Source organism: Protopterus annectens, chromosome 13.part0, assembly GCF_019279795.1.
Source record: "Protopterus annectens isolate FY-2018-M chromosome 13.part0, PAN1.0, whole genome shotgun sequence".
Taxonomy (NCBI): domain Eukaryota; kingdom Metazoa; phylum Chordata; order Ceratodontiformes; family Protopteridae; genus Protopterus; species Protopterus annectens.
In genome coordinates this window covers 618289881-618311350 of record NC_056747.1, presented here as the reverse complement: position 1 = coordinate 618311350, position 21470 = coordinate 618289881, and the positions used below count along the sequence as shown (strand labels likewise).

The window sequence follows — 21470 nt, the reverse complement described above, 5'->3', positions numbered from 1 at the left end:
ATGAACTAGAGCATTTCTTGTGGACACCCCCAGACGGGGATTCAGAGCAAAATACTCGCTGCACTTCACGTTGGAAGGACAGGTGAAGAGATCGCAGCCAGGATGACCCCACTTTAGAAAGATCTTTTCAGCTACTGATGGATTCATAGACCACTCGTTAGGCATCAGAATAGACCTGCTGAGCCTGTCTGCCAAAATGTTGGACCTCCCTGGAATATGCATTGCCACCAGAAAACGGACGGTGGAGATCACCCACTCCCACAGTCTCATGGCTTTGTAGCAAAGAGGATAAGATCTGGCTCCCCCCGTTTGTTGATGTACCAGATTACTGACATATTGCCCATATGAATGGCAATATTCCCCAGAGGAAGAAAGGTATGGATAGCTTGCAACACCAAAATTACCACACTCACCTCCAGGGCACTGATATGCAGATTGGTTTCCTGGGAGGACCACGTGCCTTGGACCATCCTTCCCATGCAATGCCCCCCCACCTAAGCAGGGAGGCGTCGATGGTCACCGTGATCACAGGGGAGGGAAGAACAAACAGCCAACCCTGAAGGAGGTCTGGGGATTGGAGCCGCCAAAGAAAGGAGTCCCTGTACACATGGGATAGTCGAACAGGATGTGACAAGGGAAGGTCTAGCAAAGACCACTGAATGGCTAAGGCCCATTGTAGAACCCTCATATGGAGACGTGCAGTCAGCACAAGAGTGATCGTAGCCGCCATGGACCCAAGCACCTGAAGAACTGAGCCTGTGGGGAGGAAGATTGGGTTGGAGAATGTGATGCACATGATGACAGGGAGATAATCTGTCTGGAGGTAGAAACACCCTGCTCTGGGTAGTATCTAGTTGACCACTTATGAAATCTAGTGCCTGCATTGGAGTCAGCTGAGAACTGGTAATATCCAGGTGCTAAGCAATCTGAAGGAAATGATCCCTGACCAGAGTCAGTCGATGCCTGGAAGGAGCGGCGAGGAGCCAATCTTCCAGGTAGGGAAAAACCTGATAGCCCTCCAGCCACAGGTGAACTGCCACTATCGCTATCACTTTGGTGAACACCCAGGGGCTGGTGGTGGGACCAAAGAGGAACACTCAGAACTGAAAATTATTGGCTCCCAGATGGAAGAAGAGAAACCTCAGAGTGCGCTTGTTCATCTTGATGGATCTAGGACTGTTGAACGAAAGTTCAACAGTCCAAATCCAACTTACCCGAACACACTTTAACGAAAATGCTTTTAGCGACAAAGCACTTTCGTTAAAGCGCGTTAAAAACAAAATATTAAAAAACAATAAAAAAGCGTTTATGCAAGGGGGCAAGCCCTCCTGCAACCCCCAATTGGGGGGGGGCTGTACCCCCCACACCCCTCCTACTTTATTATTCTCACTCCGAGATCGCACTACAGTGGGGAAATTAACCGCACTGTAGTACAATCTCCACAACAGTCACTCCCCCACAACTCCCTTTACCCCCAGGCATACTTACGCGAAAGTGCTTCTTCGGTGAAAAGCACTTTCACGTAAGTATGCATGACCGTTTCAGATTCGGTGAAACGGCTGTTCGCTCATTAGTCCCAGACTCCATCTTGAAATGGTAGTACGCGTCCTGGAGGTTCACCGAGCACATCCAGTCAATCATCTGCAGGAAGGGCAGAATTGACTGAAGGGTGACCATCTGGAATTTTGTCTTGGCAACTGACAGGTTCAGGGTTGAAAGATCCAGAATGAGTCTTAAGTCCCACATTTTCTTTGGCACTAAAAAGAACCTGGAATAAATGCCTGATCCGGACTGGTCTGGGGGGGGAACGGGCTGGATGACTTGTTCTGCGAGGAGACTGGTAACTTCTGCGGCTGCCTTATCCCAATGACCGGGTGGCACATCTGGGATATGTCTGGGGGGAAACGGGGGGTTGGAAAAAGGGAACTGAGTAACCTATGGATATGATCTGCAGAACCCAATGATCATTTGTAACTGACTCCCAAGCCGTTGGGTGCAGAAATAGTCTTCCCCTGACTGCCTCCAGAGATGAGCAGTTGGGCAACCCTTCAGGGCTGCTGGAAAGGTCTGTCCAAGAAAGTATCCCTAGACCCTTAGTTCTTCGGACCCCCACTTCCATGAGGGCGGTGTCTATTGTATGCCCCTCTGCCTCTAGGGGAAGGCAAATCCTGAGCATCTTGGGAAGAACCTTGAGACTTCCGGAACCACATCTTCTTGACCCCACGCTGATTCCAAAAAAAGGATCATTGTGGGGTGGAGAAGCTGATCCCAACAGCAGACAAAGTCTTCCTGTCCTTCTCGCTCTGGACTAATGTATCACAAAATGTTTTTCCAAACAATGTGGAACCATCGTATGGGGCGCTTGTGAAAGACACCTTAAAGGGCTGCAAAAAAGCACAAAGCCAGAGCTAGGCATGCGGCCTAATGGCCACACTTGTTCCCGTAGCACTAGAGGTACCCTCCGTTGCATGTGATAGGAGCCTTATTAGAGATAGAAGTGAAGGTGGCCATGCGGAAGGAGAAAAATCTTCTTCTCCTCTACTGACATGGACCCTGGTGCCGACTCTGCGACCTCCTTGACCAGGTCCTGCTGCAGTCTGATTACATGTGCCAAATAATTCAGTGCACATAAGGCAAAGGTGGCTGATGCACAGGTCCGCTTTCCAAAATGATCCATCGCCCGAGACCCCCTGTCTGGGGGATGAACCAAACATCTCTCCTGTGCAAGAGCATTTTTGGTGGCCGCTGCAACCACCATGGCATCGACTGGGGACCCTTTGGACCAATGTTATTTGTCTGCAGGAGCACTGAGTACCTTATCTGGACACCTGGGGATAGCCTCAGCCATATCCAGTTCCTTCCATTCTCTACATGAGATCAGACCCACTAGGGAATCTGTGGGAGGGGACACCCAGGAAGTAGAGGGTCCTGTGCCAAATACCTCCAGGAATACCGACTCACCAGGTTGGGCTTATGGGTAAACCACACACCTCGCTGCCGAAGGATCTCCATGAAGTCTCCAAACCAGACAACCTCTCGGAGTGATCGAGGGGAATCCTTCCCTTCCTTCAGGTCGGTATCATCCATGAGGGACTCCGGCAGGGAATCTAAGTGCCTCTTCTTGCAAGTATGCTTCCTCAGGGGCTCCTCGGGGGAAATTCAGGGGAGGACTCGGAAGCCACAGTGAGTTCCCATGTGGGAACCTCCAGGGGCGAAGTCCCAACAGGCTGTCCTTGAGGGGACAGGATGGCAGACTCCGGCTCAGAAAAAGAGGGAGCCAGGATGGACTCCAAGGATGAAAGTGTCAAGGGTCCCAAAGGGGCCTATAGGACCTCTCCACCACCTCAAAGGCAGAAGGTGACCGGATCCCCGAAGTCAGAAAGGCTGAGGCCAGATTCGCTGCTCCCTGCGTCGAGGGGGGGAGCCGGAGTTGAGCTTCCCGGCACCACAGCTCCAAGAAGAAGAGATGACTCCGAAAGTCTTGAAGTCTATGCCACCCCCTCGGATCCAGCTCCGAGGCTACAGCTCTGAGAGTCTGTCAGCTATGAAAACATCGGAGCTGAGCCACTCAGGGCAATGGTCGTCATCGAGGTAGCAGGAACCATCGGTGTCAAGCCCTTGACATAGGGGAACCACAGACCCAAAGACTCAAAAACCAGGAGTCGGATCGGAGAAGGAGTATTTGGGAGAAAAGTGGACTGCATGCCCCCAGCCCCAGAGGGGGATGGAGCAGACAAGACTTCCAACTGGATCTGGGCCCGAAGGAACTTTTGCATCATCCTGTCCACCTCAGCTTTGGACAGGCTACTAGAAGACTACATGGAAGACGCTGCCAACCCGGGCCTGGAGTGGCGCCGTGAGGAAGCAGAGAGTAGAAACTGAGTCAGGGAGAACTCCGGCGAAAAGCGAGAAGACCTGAGCCCAGTGAGCTACGGCTCGGATCCAGGCGGGACTTGGATGGAGGTTCGACTGAAGAGGAGTGGTCTGGAGATCGCTTCCTCGGCCAATCCCGCTCCTTGGATCGGGCCTTTTCTCTGTCCCCAGACTTCGTGGCAGGTGGCTGAGTCCCAGAAGCTGGGGAGGAGGAAGAAGAAGCAAAGGCCTCCATTGGAGGTGGAAGAAATAGTTTCAGGATGAGTTTGTTCCTCCTGTCAATCAAAATGTGAGGGTTGAAGCCCGCGCACACCGAGCAGGAAGAATCCAGATGGGGGACAGCCAAGCAGACAACACACAGAGTGTGGGCATCAGATAGGGGGAGCTTATGCCCACACTCTGCACACTTCCTGAAGCCAGGTTTGGGGGTATCCGCCACGGCCAGGAAGGTGAAGCACACACACACGCACACCCTAAAAAAGGCCAGAAAGTTTTTTTTTTTTTTTTTTTTTTTTTTTTACCGATGCCGGAGTGCAAACAGATAGGGTAGGGTTAGAAGTGAGGATACATGAAAGAGAAGAAAATAAGAGAGCAACCCCCCCAAAATAGAACTTACTACAAAAAGAACTTGGAGCGAAGGATACACACTGCTGATCAAACAAGTGGCAAATGAGATCGGGGGCAGGGGCATTGTGGGTAGGGGAGGAGCCTAGACTTTTGGATCTGATGCTGGGGTATGCGGCCGAGTCAGATTCATGCCGTATCAGAGTCCCTCAGCTTGAAGATCAAATGAAAATAACTTCAGATCATCTATTTTGCTTTTAGTAAGCTTGACCAGATAAGGCCTCCTCAAAGAAAGATTTTATCATCCCTTTCAGCAACAACTTATTCTTCCTTTCTACCAGGGCCTGGTGACTAAAAGCATGAAAAATGGAACAATCTTCTTGTAAGTGCACCAGGCCCAGGCAATAAACACAAAGTGAGTACCCATCAGAAATGGTCAATTTGCGGTTACACTCCAGCCATTTCTTAAACCCGGCGATACCTTTATCGGCCACGATTGAACCAAAAAAATCATGCACACACACACAAACACACACACAATATAAAATGAGAAAGGCAGACAGAAAAAGGGGCTACCAACAATGGTAGAAAGCAATACCTCGAAGGTAGAGAAACTACCAACAATGGTAGATAATGCTATAGCGAAGTGTTGAAGGAACAATGTACAAGTAATACCATCTTTTTTTTTTATTTTTAAGAAGGACAGAAAGAAAAGAAAATTTACCAACAATGGTAGTACAGAGTACACCGAAGTGTATAAGGGAAAGTAGAGAGGACAAAAAAACTATCAGAAGAGGGTAGGTTAGAAAGAAAAACAACAATAACGATATTACAACAGAAAACAAACATATAACTATATAGAACTAGAAATACAAAAAAGAAAATGCACTTACCTCGAGAGCTAATGATATCCGAGGTAAATTAGAGAGGAGCATTCTGGGTAGGACTTAAGCTCAAAAGTTTTTCGTTCTCTTGGGCTGTAGTAAAGGACGAGTCAGTTCTGATGTTCAGAACCGAGCCCATATGTCAAGGAATAAATGAAGATAACAACATCAGATACAATTTTATACAGTAACTATAAAAAAAAAAAAAAAAAAAAACAATCAGAGGAGATTAAAAAAGATTGGGAGGGAAGATCAGAACAACAAATTACATAATAATAATGACAGGAAATTTGTAAGGCTTCAAGGTATGCTATGAAGTCTTGAAGATTTAAGATATTTGCATGGAAATGATTGCACATGTACATTTACACTCGAAGAAGACTTCCAAGGATTTTCCTCAAGTGGAGGGCAGAAGTTGAAGGGAATAAGTCAGAAAAATGAGAACATGTTTTCTGGGAATATGTGTAGTTAACTGACTTTAAGGAATTATTACAGAATGTCCTGACACAGTTGTTGAGGGCATATATTCCACTATCTAAGGAGAAGATGTTATTGAGTTGGTGTCTACGATTAGATTTGTTGAGATATATTTAAGGCCTCATTAAGTGTACTGTTGTAAGAACCCAAAAAAGCAGCTACATAATAGTGGAGCTCAACAATTCAACCAGTAGTAAATGAAGTATTAAGTATTGTAAAGGAAATCAAAGAACTAGAAATTAGCTCATTAAAATATCAATAAAGTAACTGTCATAACAATAAATGGTGCATTTGGGAACAGTACATGCAAAGTAGTCTTCAAATAAATGACTAAAATAAGTAGTCTGCTATGAACTACTAAGAAGTGTATGAGTATGTCCCAATGCTCAAGAATAACAGAATATAGCTATAATGGAAACTGTATGTATAAGGCACATATATGATAATGAAAAGTATTATAGCAATATTTCATTATTAATGTATTAAAGTTCACATTACAAATTAACAATGTGATGAACAAATAAAGTTTTTTTTTAAACTGTACTGCATGCTAATAAGCTAGTAGGAAAGTTTATAGTGACTGCAAACAGATAAGGAAGCAGGACCAAATCTGTGATAGCAAAGTCCAGTTAAGACATTCAGATACCTACAGAACATGAAGCAGGACCATGTCAGAGATATTACTGACAAGGTACTCTAAACACACAGAAGGGTTAAAATAGCATGAAATTGGTGGGGAACAGAAAGAGTGTGGAAAGTTACACTGTTAGATCCCAACTGGATAGGTGTAGGAGCCTGTTTTATTTTACTAATGACACATAAAAATGTGAAGCCTCCCATAAATATAAGATATTTGTCCAAGTAAGAGTACAGACCCAGATAATACAGCTCACAGTCCTATCTTAACTGCACTGCATTATAAGTATGAATTGGGTTATAAGCCATAACTAAAATTTAGACAGTACAAAACAGGTTATAGTGCCTCCTGGTGAGATGACCATTAGATGGGCTGTTCAAAGCATGTACATTTGGATTTTTGTTTAAGGTGATTGTTAAGCAGCCTTTTAAAGAAAGTGAGATTACGGGATAATCTAATGTTGGAAGAGATGATATTCAAGGTCGCTGGGATGACTTTTGAGATGGACCTTTCAGCTATTGCTAGGTTGTTAAGGGGCAGACAGACATTATTATCTACATTTCTTAGGGGGTATAATGGACTTCTAAACTATGAAAGGTTTTTCATTGCTGAGTAGTAATTGTCATATAATAGTTTAAAAAAGTTAGGTTGATAAGAAGAACTGCTCATTGTTTTGTATTTTGTGTGTTGTACCAGGTTAGAAATGATATAAGAGGAGGACCCTGGCAGTTGTATCTGGAAGAGCAAGAGTTATTTTGGCAAATTAGAACATGTGCTCATCTCCCACCAGGGTTAAATGAATTTGCATCCATAAAGTGTGTGCTTAAACTTAAAGCTCTTCTTAGATAAATGCTACTTGGCAATTGGTATAGCATTTTATAGCAACTTTAATGTGAGACAGCTTCTGTTTGAATAATATATTTAATTATTTTACTATCCTTAAGCATTCAGTTTTTTATGCTGTTGTGTTTTTTAATGTAGCTTGTAACTTTGTTGTATTATATACACTTTATATATGTTTTTTTGTATGAATAGGTGCTTCTTGAGTAAACATTTGTTTTACACTGACTAGAAAGATTAAGAAAGGAAGTTTTTATAATATGATGATTATAGGTGTAACCATTTTAAATTGATTCATCACAGTGATTGGTTAATTTTAGTGAATGTGAACTACTTTTTTATATATAAAAATAGAGCTGTGTGGAGTGACTTTTGTCTGATGAAGGCTGGGCATTTGCTTAGCTGAAAGCGCTTACCTTGAATAAAACAGTCTGTGCCGTTTTTATCCAGCTTGGTTCTGCTTTCCAGTTTTGTTTTTGTTAAGAACTGCTCTTTCATAGACAGAGAGCCAATTTGCCTTCTGAAGGGAGAAGCAGTGATGCTCACTGAATACAGGTCAATGAATCTAGGAACTCTTTTCAGTTTTTTGAAGGATATTGAATATAATATGGCTTCTTCCTTCCACAGACTAGCAACAGTCAGTTTGACAGAACCCTACATAATGTCTGGCAGTTGGAACAGTGGGTTAAGGCTACATGGTCTGATTCCCACATCACTTGTTTGCCTATTGTATAAACATAAGCAACTCACTTAATCAGACAGTTCTTGGGGGCAAATGGGAATTTGGGCTAGGCTCCTCAAAAGTCTCCTGGACTGCAAGACTAGTAATTATCTACCTATGCATCCCATCAGAATCACCACTGCATAGAATACTTGTCTATCTCCTTTTTAATTTCAAATTGATTCAAAAGTCAGAAGTGTAGGAATTGCAAGAAACACAGATTGTGATTATAGCCCAAGCTTCTATACCATCCACCCTAAAATATTTCAAATATAAGCACTGATACTCTGCAACCCCTTTGCATACATTTTTAATCTTGCAATCTTCCCTAAAAAAACAAACCATACAGTTTCAAACATGCCTTAATAATACTGCATTCTAAGGCTTCCATTCCTACAAATGCCAGTGACTTCCATCATACTGCCAATTCTGTCCTCTGGCTAAAATTCTTGTGAAGTTATGATACTGGAATATATACAACTTTATGATATTTTCACAGATAAACAGCATGGCTTCTGGTCTAATAGCATCATTACAACCATTAAACACTTACAAATCAAATTTGCACAAATATGGAGACAGTACAATTAATAGGAGCAATATTCTTTGACGTGAATCCAGCAGTTCTACTACAAAAATTAATAAGCTGCAGCTTTACCAATGAAGTCATACAACAGCTAAAAACTATATAACCGCCAGAACCTTCAGGATACTAGGACCAGATACAACAGAGTGAGGAGGCACAACAAAAACTTCAGTTCTAGGCTGATTATTATCTTTATTGCCCATTAATTATTTCCAATGGGACCTACCAGTAACTGTCTGTTTGATGGAGGTACCACAGTTATTGGCAGTATAGACAAAAACATATATAACAAAAAAACTTTCAAGATCTCACAATATTAAAGAACTGGCACACCAGCACCATCAATATTTGAAATAACAAGAAGACTCAAAATCACACACACACACACACACACACACACACACACACACACACACACACACACACACACACACACACACACACACACACACACACACACACACACACACACACACACACACACACACACACACACACACACAAAGACAGAGATAGATGTATATCATAATCTTCATCAATAAAAAAAACTTTTTCCTATTTTCTACACAGGGTTGGAGTGTTTTATCAACTGTCACAATCTTTTTCAATTCTATGCCACTCTCTCAACTTCAACAGTCATACCTGACTGTTGCAGGTCTTCTCTTACACATCCATCCACCTCTTCGCTGGGCACCTTGTTTCCTCTCGCCTTCATCCAGTCATCCTCAAAATACTACCCTCCTTCAAACAGCTGAAAACAAATCATTCAGATTCATACAACTGGGTAGCAAAAGAGAACACCACTGTGTAGGTTAAAGTTGCTATCTGCATCTGCTACAGCCACATTCCTCCTAAATTCACTCACATTCAAGCTCTGACATGAAGGATACATTCCACCTCTAGCTAACAAACTTTGTACAGCACCTCACATTAAGAAAGCAGTAAGGCATCCAGCTGTTGAAGTGCCCCTTACATTAACACTTACCAGTGGGAAAAAAATGTTGGGGCTATTCACAAATTACAAATGTTGAATAATATTTTTAAAAAAGTCCCAGACACTACATTTAACTGACAGTCCAGAAGGGATGTCAATCAAGTCAGCACCACCCACACCTGCGCAAACTAAGATATTGAGCCCTAAAGTGAAATATCACCTCAACATCTGTGTTCCACAATTTATTTTTTATTTTTATTTAACATTTGTTAACCGAGAAAGTCCGACTTGGAACAAAGCCAATTTTCAACGGTGGCCTGGGGAAAAAGGCTCCAGATGCATGTCTTTGTAATGTTGGCATATATAGATTACTACAGATTGCTGAGGGGTGATCTATGCCTGGATTACAAGGCATCCCAAACCCCACAGTTATGACTCTCCTGTATATTCGTAAGTCAAACAGTACCAGAAACACAAGGTCTAAGGACCTGAATTTTGTCTGTGACTTAAACAAAACATGCTGAAGAGACAGATGTGTCCTATAGACTGCCCCTCCTATGGAACAGGCTTCCCATCCATGTGAAGCTGAGTTTGTCTATTACCCAGTTTAAGTGCAACCTAGACCAGTGGAAAAATCTATAAGAATTCCTGTATACATAAATTTATATGTTGCTGTGTTTCATGGCTTTGTAAATATGATTTCTTGTTTTCTTATGTGCACATGATTTTGTAATTGCACTCATCTCTACTTTTTCTTCCACTCTAAGTGTAGATATGCTGTATGTAATATTCATGTCACCATCCTATCTATCTGCCTATTTGGCATGGGTTGTGGCTAAAAATGGTCCAAGGACCAGTTCACTTATCCAGTTAACAAAAGAAAATAAATAAATTCAAAAATAAAACAAAATAAAAACAAACATACATAAACGGAAAAATATCTTTACGGGTGCCCCTGTCTTGCAGGCACTGTCAGAATCCTGTAGGGAAAAAAATGATCAAAGAAGTCTTTAAGCTGTGTCACATTCTAAAGAATAAAGATATTCTGGATGAGTCTGTCTTAAAAATGTAGAGCAAGAAAACATTTCCACAATATTAGTGAAGATAATTGCAATCAATAGCTAAAGAAAAGAATCTAAACTGATAGCTAATTACTTAGAAGCAAATGGAAAAATAATAAACAAGTACATCTGCCTTAAGTAATCTGAGCAACTTTTAATATGGATTCTACTTGAAGGAGACAACGAAGTCTCTAAGGAGTCTTAATAAACAACTATAGAATGAATCTTATCATGAGGAAGTCTAAAGTGCAACTGGTAGCAAAACTTTTACTGTGGCTCAAGCCAATCAACTTCCACAATTCCATCTCCATTATCTCATGCTCTACAATATTTCTTCAAAAATGTACAACAGGTGTTCTAACAAACCACACATGGATAAAGTGTATATGCTCTTCATGACTTTCTTAACTTTCTAAAGATTAAGATAAGCTCAGCTTCACTATTTGGCACACGTTTTCCACCAAAATGAATATGATGCACTGATAGAGAAATAAGATTTTTCATATATATAATCTCTCTCGATGTGTTTGTGTACATATCTAAAACACACATACATATACATACACACACACACACACACACACACACATAAAGGTATACTATAAAAATCTTGAACAAAATACATTTTGTACACAAACACCAAAAAATATTCCGAATTCCTGAATAATTAGGTAAACATGTCGAAAACACGTCAATTTAAAATGACTGAACCAACGGCTTCAACATTTCCGAAAGTTTACCTGCTGATACTTACATGCCTGCTTCTCAGCAGTACGAACGTACACAGTTCAGTACTGCACATCACTTTAATTCACATTTTATGCAAGGGAGCAAGCCCCCCACACCCCCTGTAAATTAAATATTCTAACTCAGAGATTGCACTACAGTGAGGAAAATGGTAAATTTCCCAATCCTCACTGTACTGAGATTTCACTTGTAACATTGACCTCATATGAGAAAATGCAGAGTGGCATTCGCTAAAGGACATTCCTAGAATTGCAGTTCGACTATAGGGGAATCAGCCAACACACATTCGGCATTCCCATGTTCGCCTAACTGCACTTCTACATTTTGATAGTAAACCAGATATACATATTTATATAAAAACACACACAAACAAACACACACACACACACACACACACACACACACACACACACACACACACACACACACACACACACACACACACACACAGCTAGACAGATTTACTCTTAGGAACTACCCTTATGCTCACTATTAACAACTTTGATTCAAATGGCCCAAGATAACTTGTGCTATCTATTTAAAATATAAGCACTCATGTAGATACATTACCTTTCGCCTGACCTATGTCTTGAGGAGTGTAAACAAAGGGGCAAGTACGAACAACACTTTCAGGCTCTGGACATGGAGACTGCATAGCACCACTCACATATCGACAGGTCTGTGAAAACAAAAGCTGAATAATAAATGCTTGATCGTACACGTCATATTCTGACAGGGCAAAATCACATTTATTAAGCTACCAATCTAAAAAACAGTAATGCTGAAAACAAATTAACTCATGTTCTTAACATAGTCTTATTATTTTAATTTAGTTTTTGTGCCTGAAAGCAGTGTCAAAAAATCTATACAGTACAAAAAACAAGATGATGAGAAAGAGTAACCTTCCTACTTTGTGGACTTTAGGGCCTGTTGTACATACTCCCCAGAATAAATTTATTAGTGCTTTTTTTGTTTTACAGCACTAAGTACATGTTAAAAATGACAGAATACACATGCTCGTGAAATATAATTTCTTTGTAATCTAGCCCAATTATTATAACTTGGGGAATACTATGAAAATTGAGTTCCTGCTAATAAATCCACATCTTCCACACCCAAGTATTTTCATATAGTTCTTCAGAAAACTACCCTTTTGTTAGATTTTCCCCTTCTAGCTCCTCTGATACATTCTCAGCATTGTAAACCAGATTTCAGTCCCCACCCATAAATAATATTCCCTGCTGACAGTTGATTATTTCCCCAAAGTATTCTTAATTTACACAACAGAAGTTTTAGGTGGAACATAAATATATGCTGGTGCAAATTTCATCCACAGCTAATGATCCCTTACTATTACACATGTAACATTATTGTCTTTTTTCCTCTTTTATCACTATTCAAATCCCTCTCGCAATCAGTATTACTCCCATTTTCCTTTGTCCATGATAGTATGCTGAATGTCCATCATGAAAGCCTTTATTTTTCCAGTTCACATGCACACTTTTGTCCAAAGTGTCACTTGTAACATTGCTATTTGTACCCTATACTTCTTAATATAATTCAATGCTATTTGCTTTTTGTCTATACCTACAAGGCCATTTACATATCAGCAAAGCAGACATTCTGATAAAAAGCTATTAATTTCACATATTATTCATGACATTTCTTTTGAATATATGCTTCCAACTTGCAGCATAGTCTCTTTGGTAAGCTGACCTTCCATGCAACTAACAATTCTCATCTCTGTTTGAATCCATGTCACATTTTTCCCAAACATTACACTTCAATAAAAACACTCAAGAAACAAAACATTCAAACGATCATTTACCAAACTGCCTACTGTCCTTTCACTAGACCATTAGACTGCACTATGTAAGCCAATTACTTTTTATCCTTAGCTTCTTCTTGCTTGCATTAGCTTCTCTGCTAATTGTTGAGGTCCAGCCAGAAACTGATTGCTCTCTGCAATAAATTGGCTAAAGGTGGGTTACAAAGCAGCCCAGGCTTGACAATCAAGTTGAACAGTGGGCTGTTCCACACCATCGCTCCCTCTCCCCTTTTGAGTCTGGTTCACTGTAGTTGAATGCAATCTTAAATCTCCCCTCACTTATGTCTCCACATCCACTTGGTCATCATCTTCCTTCACAGGGCAGGTATGTGTCATGTGTTACTATAATTCTATTTGCTCTAAGACTGTAGAATAATGTAAACACCTTGGAAGTGTATTATATTTGCATTTGTTTTATTCTAGTTGGATAAGCTTTACGTATGCTTAGCTGGTCTCCGGTAACAAGTAGGTGATTTATATATATGTAATTTCAGTTGCTAATGCTTTGATAAATGCAACATTCTTCTGAAGTACTGATTAATTTGATGAATGCTTAATAAGTGATGGCTTATAATGTGCTTACCAGTCTAGTGTTATTTTCTGATATTTACTCTGTATAGTGCAGTGACAGCGAACCTTTTGGGCTCAGCGTGTCACAAATTCGGAAAATGCCTAACTTGACAATGCTGGTGTGTCACCCCCCCCCCCCCCAAGCAAAATATATAACAAAAATAAAATAAAATAAATAAATAAAACAGGGTAGCTCACAATACATCAGGGATAAATCACAACAGAATAAGGGACAAATCTAGAAATAAGAGACATGGGCATTTTAGTAGGTTTATTTTAGCATTTAATAGGACATACTAGTACTATTAATCTGAGACTGACAGAAAACGTGAACTTGAATTGATGTACATTTTCTGAGGCAAGATAAGTCTGTATATCTAATTATTGTCATTATTAAGTTAAAAAGTTACCAGTTTTAGGAGGGATTAAGAGGGACAGTTGAGAGGAATTTAAAACAGCACACGCTTAGAAATGCAGACTACTTGCCCTTTGCAGAAATTTAACCATGGAGAGAAAACAGTCAGCACTGCCCTTTGCAAATTCTATCGAGACAGTATACCAAAACAGTCTTTGACTTTAATAACTTCCTTACCTCTGCAGCAGTGCTGCTAAACTAGCTCCTGGCACAAAATAATTCAATGCACTTCACACGAGCAACGAATGCAAAAGCAGTTTCTTTGGTAACTTGGGTGTGGGTGAACACTGGCATGTCACCCAAAACGTTGTGTCACTTTTGACACTCGTGTCACAGGTTCGCCATCACTGGTATAGTGCATTACTGCATATCTCACTATCATTTTACATCCTGCTAAATATTTTGAGCTTACATTTACAAACTATCTTACCTTCCTCTACTCAGAATAGCCCATCTTCCCTTGCATTCACTTACCATGTACCTTCCACCATCCATAGGAATAAGCTAGCTAGCTATGTATTAGCTTTATTGACTCCAAATAATATTTCAGTTTAGTAGAGTTTTTCCCTATTTCTTTCCTTTCAGAACTTGTGGGCATTACATCAGTGTATTTCCTATAAATAGCAGGAGCTCTGCCACAAGGCACACCTTTGCGAAAGCTTTCACTGAGAATATTGTCACTGTGCAATGTAAACAAATTGAACATGAACAGTCTTGCTTTATATTAACAATAAAATACATAAACGCCCTCTGCTAGAAAGTGGCTGTGACATTCCCCTTAAGGAGTAGTTCTTGTACTCTAAGGACCACTTATCTAACTGGACACTATCCCTTCACTTGGCCACTAGATTACCCAATGCAAGCCAGTTGCTTTGTATTTCTTATTGTTGTCTACATTCAGTAAATGCAAGAAACTGTATTCTACTCTGTGCCTCTACGATAACTGTTAACACCAGTCATTAACCGATTGCTATCTGTAATAAATTGCCTAAGGGTGGGAAGCCTGCTATTCTTGGCTTCTATTTGTTCCCCTACTTTACCCTCAATTCCAACCCACCCCACCTTACCCTACTATTATACTTCACATATACACCTATCACTCATGGCATTCAGTCCCTATACCTTCACAGACTTTATTACTATTGAAGAAATAGTCCTTTTTATATTTTCTTCTTCACTACATCCATCTAAATCTGAGTATCATTCCCAGCAGCCATTCCCACTCACACACTGCTTTGTACTATATCCTGTCCTACTCAAACCTCTTCCTCTAGGCCATTTGTGAGCAAATCTCCCTCTTCATTTCATCCCTATGATCTTCTGTCAAATACTACAATCAGATTAATATTTATCTTTCATCACTTCCTCCATAATATCTCTCAGCCTTTCCCTTATTTCTCTATATTGTTTGTAGTCCTCTAACCTCAATCTCTGTATGTCCATACACAATTAAATCAGTACTTTTTGCTTATTGCCCTTCCTTACCATACGTATTCTACACTGATAACACACTCCTCACCACATAAATGTATCCTCGTTCATATTAATAGTTCTCTACACCTACAGCCTTAAACACCCACACATCTCAAAATCACCTGTAATCCTACAGATTAAACACACTCGCTTATTCTACATTCCAGTGTTTATTTAAAAAAACAATACTTCCCTATTCCACATTTTAACTACAGCCTTGTCTGTCTTTCAAAACTTAGAAGCTCATCTCCCAATTACACCTTGTCTATATCAGCTCTCATATATCCTACTGTTCAAGTACAGTTATCCAAAACAATAGTCATTTGCTCACAAATCTGGTATTACACACACACAGACACACACACACAGACACACAGACACACACACACACACACACACACACACACACACACACACACACACACACACACACACATCAAAAAAATGCCTCTACCCATATCATCATACCTGCATAACCATAAAACCTAGTGGTAACATCCATCCAAACTCAGGCCCAATGCAGCATATTCAGGCACTAAACAGCATATCTCCACCAGCTCCTTTATTGCTACCACCTTACCTATAGTCCCACCCCGGCCTTCAAATTTACCATACCAACTTACAAAGTATTTTAAGAAACAAAAATTGAAGGGACATGCCATCATCACTGATCCTCTTTTTTTACACCTGCACTTTGTGATCTTATTTTTTGTATTGTCAAATTTGCTATATCCAGGTATGTCCACATGAAAAAGATTCAGTGGTATGTAAAATCCATTTTGGCCCAGCATTACCACCATTTGAACTTTCCAATTCCTTCCTTGCCCTTCATAAAGAAGAAACTTCTTTGGTGGATTAAACAGATGTCACTCAATCCAGGAGTATCATTTTTGTTTCCCTCATAGGATCATAGGAGGTTACTAGACTATCAATCTGGAGGTCATTTCAAGCTTAGCCGTTTCATCCCAATGTAAAGCCATAGAAATGTTAGTTAATACCCAAGATTGCATTTAGTAATGACTGCTCATGTCCAGGAGGGTTGTGGGCACTATTCCCGGTAAGAATTTACAGTGCCCCATCCACTCGTCCAGGTTCCTTTTGAACAGTGTCACAGAGGTGCTCTGTTTCACATGAATAGGTAGCCTATTCCAGAGATGCGGCAGTCGCTGGAAGATAAATCTGTCCCTCCAGCATGTCCTATTTAAGTTGCAGGCCCTATTTAGGTCCCTGGAATGGGTGGCCCGAGTCCATTTGATTTGATTATGCAACAAGTTCATTAGGTTTGGGTCTGCGATTGCTCTGTAAGCCAGGCATAAGTCTCCCGCAAGAAGTCTATATGGTACAGAGTAAAGGAACAGGGACTTTAGTCAGTCTGTGTATGGCACATGCCGAACAAGGCATTATACTTAATTGCTGGATGGATTAGCACCGAGTAGAGGGGTTATAACTTATTTTTTCTCTCGAGGAGATGCCTTTACTAATCAAGTGTGCTACACAGAAAGCCTCACTTACTACAGCAGACACATGGTGGTTGAAGTTAAGGTCGCGGTCAACTTGTGAACCCAAGCCCCTTACCACTTCATGAGTACTTACGGTATTGTTGTTGATTTGAAAGTGTGAAGGAACACTCTTTGTGCTGAAGGGAAAGATGATGCATTTCTTTGCATTCAGTTTGAGACCATGACTAAAACACCAGCTGTTTGTCTGAGTAAGACCCTCCTACAGTATGCTGACATAATTTGGGAATTCAATAAATGCACTGAGTTTGCAGTCGTCTGCAAACTTGGTCAGCCACAACCCTAGTTTTGACCTGAACTTCTGAGAAGTATATATATCAAACAGTAAGGGGCCTAGTACTGACCCTTGTGGCACCCCACTGGTAACAGATCTGCTGGTTCATGTGGAGTCACCCACTTTAATAGTGTGTGTCCAGTTTGTGAGCCAGTTAGCAACCCATCTTACAACACAGGAGTTTACATTCAGTTTGTTAAGTTTATTGATAATACTTGAGTGTGGGATTGTGTTGAAAGCCTTTGCCAAGTTGAGGTATGCTGTGTACACAGATTGGCCCTCATCAATGGCACCGGTTACATTTTTGAAAGAATCCACAAGATTTAACAAGCAAGATCTGCCCTTGATGAAGCCGAATTGGATAGGATCCACAGTTTGGAGGTTGCTTATGTCTTTATTTATGAGGTCCAAAATGATACGTTCCATGGCCTTACAGATGAGGCTGGTCAGGCATATGGGTCTGTAATTCCCTGTGTCTGTTGCTGGGCCACCTTTATGGAGGGGAATAACTGTCACTGTTCTCCATTCTGCACAAACAAAGCCTGTGGTTAGACTATGATTGAAAAGGGTGCTTAATGGTGATGCTAGTTCATGTATTAGGCTGTTTAGAAGACAGCCTCAGATGCCGTCTGGTCCCACAGAGGCTGTAATTTGCCATGGACAAGGGTTTGATGACCTGCTCTTCAGATATGTAGGGTAGGTGGAAGTTTTGGACAAGGTTTGTGATAGACATGGAGGGGATAGCAGGGTGAAATTTTTGCCAAACCTATCCGCTATCTTTGTGGGGTCAGTGTGTGTGATACTGTTGGTTACTAGTTCTGTACATGCTTGGGTCCTACCTTTTAGGCTACACACATAGCTGTAAAAGGCCTTATAGTTATCCTTGGCTGTGCTAGCAAAGTTTTTTTTTCAAAGAGGCCCATAGAAGATTTGATAAGTTGTCTTATTTGCCTGTTGAGGCTGAGGATGGTGCTTTTCTATTGCTGGGGTATCGCCTTTGTTTTTATGGACAACAACTTTTTGCATTTATTGAAAAGTTTGTTGATGCTACATTTATGCAAGTGATTGTACAGTGATTTAGTGTAAGCTTCGGTGTAGTTACCACTTCTATCTAGGGGTGGAGCTCGGAATATATTTATACCTTCACCTTGGAGGCTATAGTTTGCCTTGGTGAAGGGTTTTAGTCTGATTTCGTACTTTGTGAGTTCTGGTGTTAGCGTCAGCTTGAAGATGACTGATTTGTGGTCAGATTTAACTAATGAGGATCTGACAGTTGCAGTAGTGCATCTGTTTGACATGTGAGAACCAGATCTAGTATATTTGTTTCTCATGTCAGGGTATGAACAATTTGTTGCAGGTATGTGAGTTAAAGTCAAGGAACCTTTGCACTAGCGGGTTTGGGCTGCAGTAGGTTTCCCAGTTGATGGTGGGATAACTGAAATCTCCCCTAACCAGGGGGTTCAGTAATATTTAGATTGTCTTCAGTTTGATCAAGTAGGCTTTGTGCGCGTCATGACCCATGGAGGGGGATCTATAACTGGCTATGACTTGAGTGGGGATCTTACCCACTGTAACCTGAACTTGGAGTAACTCCATGGAGTTCTCCAGTCTAACTAGAAGGGAGGAGAATTTACCTCTAATATAGCTAGGAATGCCACCTCCATTGGTTCTCACATATTCATTTTGTGGTCTGAAGGTGTGGAAGGCATTGTAGCCTTGCAAGGCCGATGTACTCTCTGAAGCCTTGAAGCATTTTTCTGTGACTGCGAAGATATGTACATCTTCCAGTGATAGAAGTGCTTCCAGGATTTCAATGAGCTTTGTAATGGTTGACTGACAATGACTAGATATAATAAGTGATGTATAATGTTTGCAGCTACAGTTGTGTCGGCATGGTTTGTAATAGGTTCATAGGTTGATACCAGGCTATCTGCCCTAGGGCATTTATAAGCCTAGCCAGAGTGTGTTTGGCTTTCGCCACCCTTTTAGATTAGTTGACTGTGCCCCTGTATAGTAGGTCATAGAAGATAGCCCTTTAAAAGGTTAGTTTACTGTGCCTCTGTCTAGTAGGGACACAGAAGAGATCCCAGGGGTAAACCTACGATCTCCCATCCACTCATCAAGATTTCTCTTGAAGAGGGTCATTGAGGGGCTTTGCCTAACATGGATTGGGATTTTGTTCCAGAGTGAGGGGAGCCTCTGGGATATGAATCTGTCTCTCCAACATGTCCTATTTATTTCTGTGCTGAGGTTTAAGTCCCTGGAGCGTGTAGCTCTAAGGGATTTGGATTTCCTGAGGTGGAGCATGTGCATTAATTCTGGGTTGGACATGGTAATGTATAATGTTTGCAACTGAGATTGTGTCAGTATGAATTATTTTCATTTATATAAATGTACGATTGCCTATGTCATACATGATAATTTAATAAAGATTTTTCTTGTTTAAAATAAATCCTGCTTTCCCTTAAACCTTACTCCACATTCTGAACATTACCCGGCATGTATGGTCCCACATATTCCATTTATTTATATGCAATTTGCACCATACCTTTTTTAAAGATACCAGGTATAGTTCTTTTATATATCCTTTACAATTTTCAGCACTTCAATTATAGATGGTTAAGATGTTGCTTTCCATTTTCTAGTAATTGCTTTTCTTGGAAGTCAATAGCATTAAATTTACTAATGCCTTACTATGATTAGGCAATTCAGATCCTGTGTCCCGGATCTAAAGAATAATTTCCTAAGCTACTATGCAGGGCACAGTCAACTAATCTAAAAGGGTGGCGAAAGCCAAACACACTCTGGCTAGGCTTATAAATGCCCTAGGGCTCTGCCAGCATTTCTGACACACTACTCTGTAGGGAATTTTTAAACTCTGCCAACTCATTATACTCCCAAGAGACATGTTTCCAGTTGCCTCTCTTTTTTCCATTACACCTCCACATTTGCTATCTACTTGAGGAAAAATTCTCTGTGTCTGCTTGGGGTATAAAATACCTGTGAAAACACTTCCAAGCAAAAATCAAAAAAACTTCTGGACTTAGCCACACATGTGGGAGCTATACAGATGTCCTTGTATTCTGTACTTGGAGCCTTCCTTTGTAAACTGTCGTTCCAGTATCTCTTCACAATCTTTTTCTAACCTCATCTGATTGATTATTATAGTTGTCATATAATACTTTATATCCCTAACTAATTACAATTTCGTGAAAGCAGGTTCTGTTATGGATTTGATTCTAAACTCTACCAGGGTTGATCTTCCCTTTAGCACTCCCCTATCCTTTTCTCTTTGCCTATACTCTGATATCAATCCCTAGTATGGAGTCTCTACCCTGAAATCAAAATGTCTGCCTAGCCACATCCCACTCTATTCATTTTTCCTCTCTAGTTGTTTGCTACCAATGTCTTGGTTCTTTTCCCAATTTTCTCCAACAAATTCTAACCTCCTCTTGCCTATATTTTATTTCACTACTTGTAGTCATCCGTATTGACAAAATCAGCTTCCTCCATTCCTGGATTGGATTAGTTATTAGAATCAGACCATAAACTAATCTCACTGGATATTCACATCCCGACCCCACCCCCTGCCCAGAAAACCACAGTGAAAAACTTCTCTAAAGCAAATTTCACACTCCTCAAAACCGAGGTGGAATCCTTCAAAGCCCCCGGGCCTTTGGAAAATACGGCCCAGACCGCAGAATCCTTTATAAACGCATTCTATGAACACCTTCAGGAATGCATGGATCATGCGATCCCAAATAAAACCAAGACCCAATCCTCCAAAGGCAGACGTCCTGTCTGGTGGACCCCAGCCATAAACAAACTATACAATAGAAGGAGGAAGCTACTAAATGATAGAGCAAAATCCCAAAAAGGGAAGGCATCACTGATCAGTGTTAGCAAAAAACTACGGGCACTCATTAAATTGTCTAAGGCCAGCTTCGAGAGAAAAATTGCACAGGACACTAAGGATAATCACAAGGCTTTCTTTAGTTATGTTAGGAACCTGGGTGGTAATTCCCAGATATGCTCAGAATTAGTCCAAAATGACAAAAAATACACTGAA

General features: G+C 40.9%; 1 protein-coding gene across 3 annotated transcripts in view; it reads right to left on the bottom strand.

Moving 5' to 3' along the window:
* TEX14 (testis expressed 14, intercellular bridge forming factor) overlaps positions 1 to 21470 on the bottom strand; it is a 3435352-nt gene that overhangs the window by 470845 nt on the left and 2943037 nt on the right. For all 3 annotated transcript variants that reach the window (XM_044054283.1, XM_044054282.1, XM_044054281.1), the window contains one exon: positions 11895 to 12003. In XM_044054283.1, coding sequence (XP_043910218.1) covers positions 11895 to 12003 — 109 coding nt within the window. The remainder of the gene's footprint in view (positions 1 to 11894; positions 12004 to 21470) is intronic.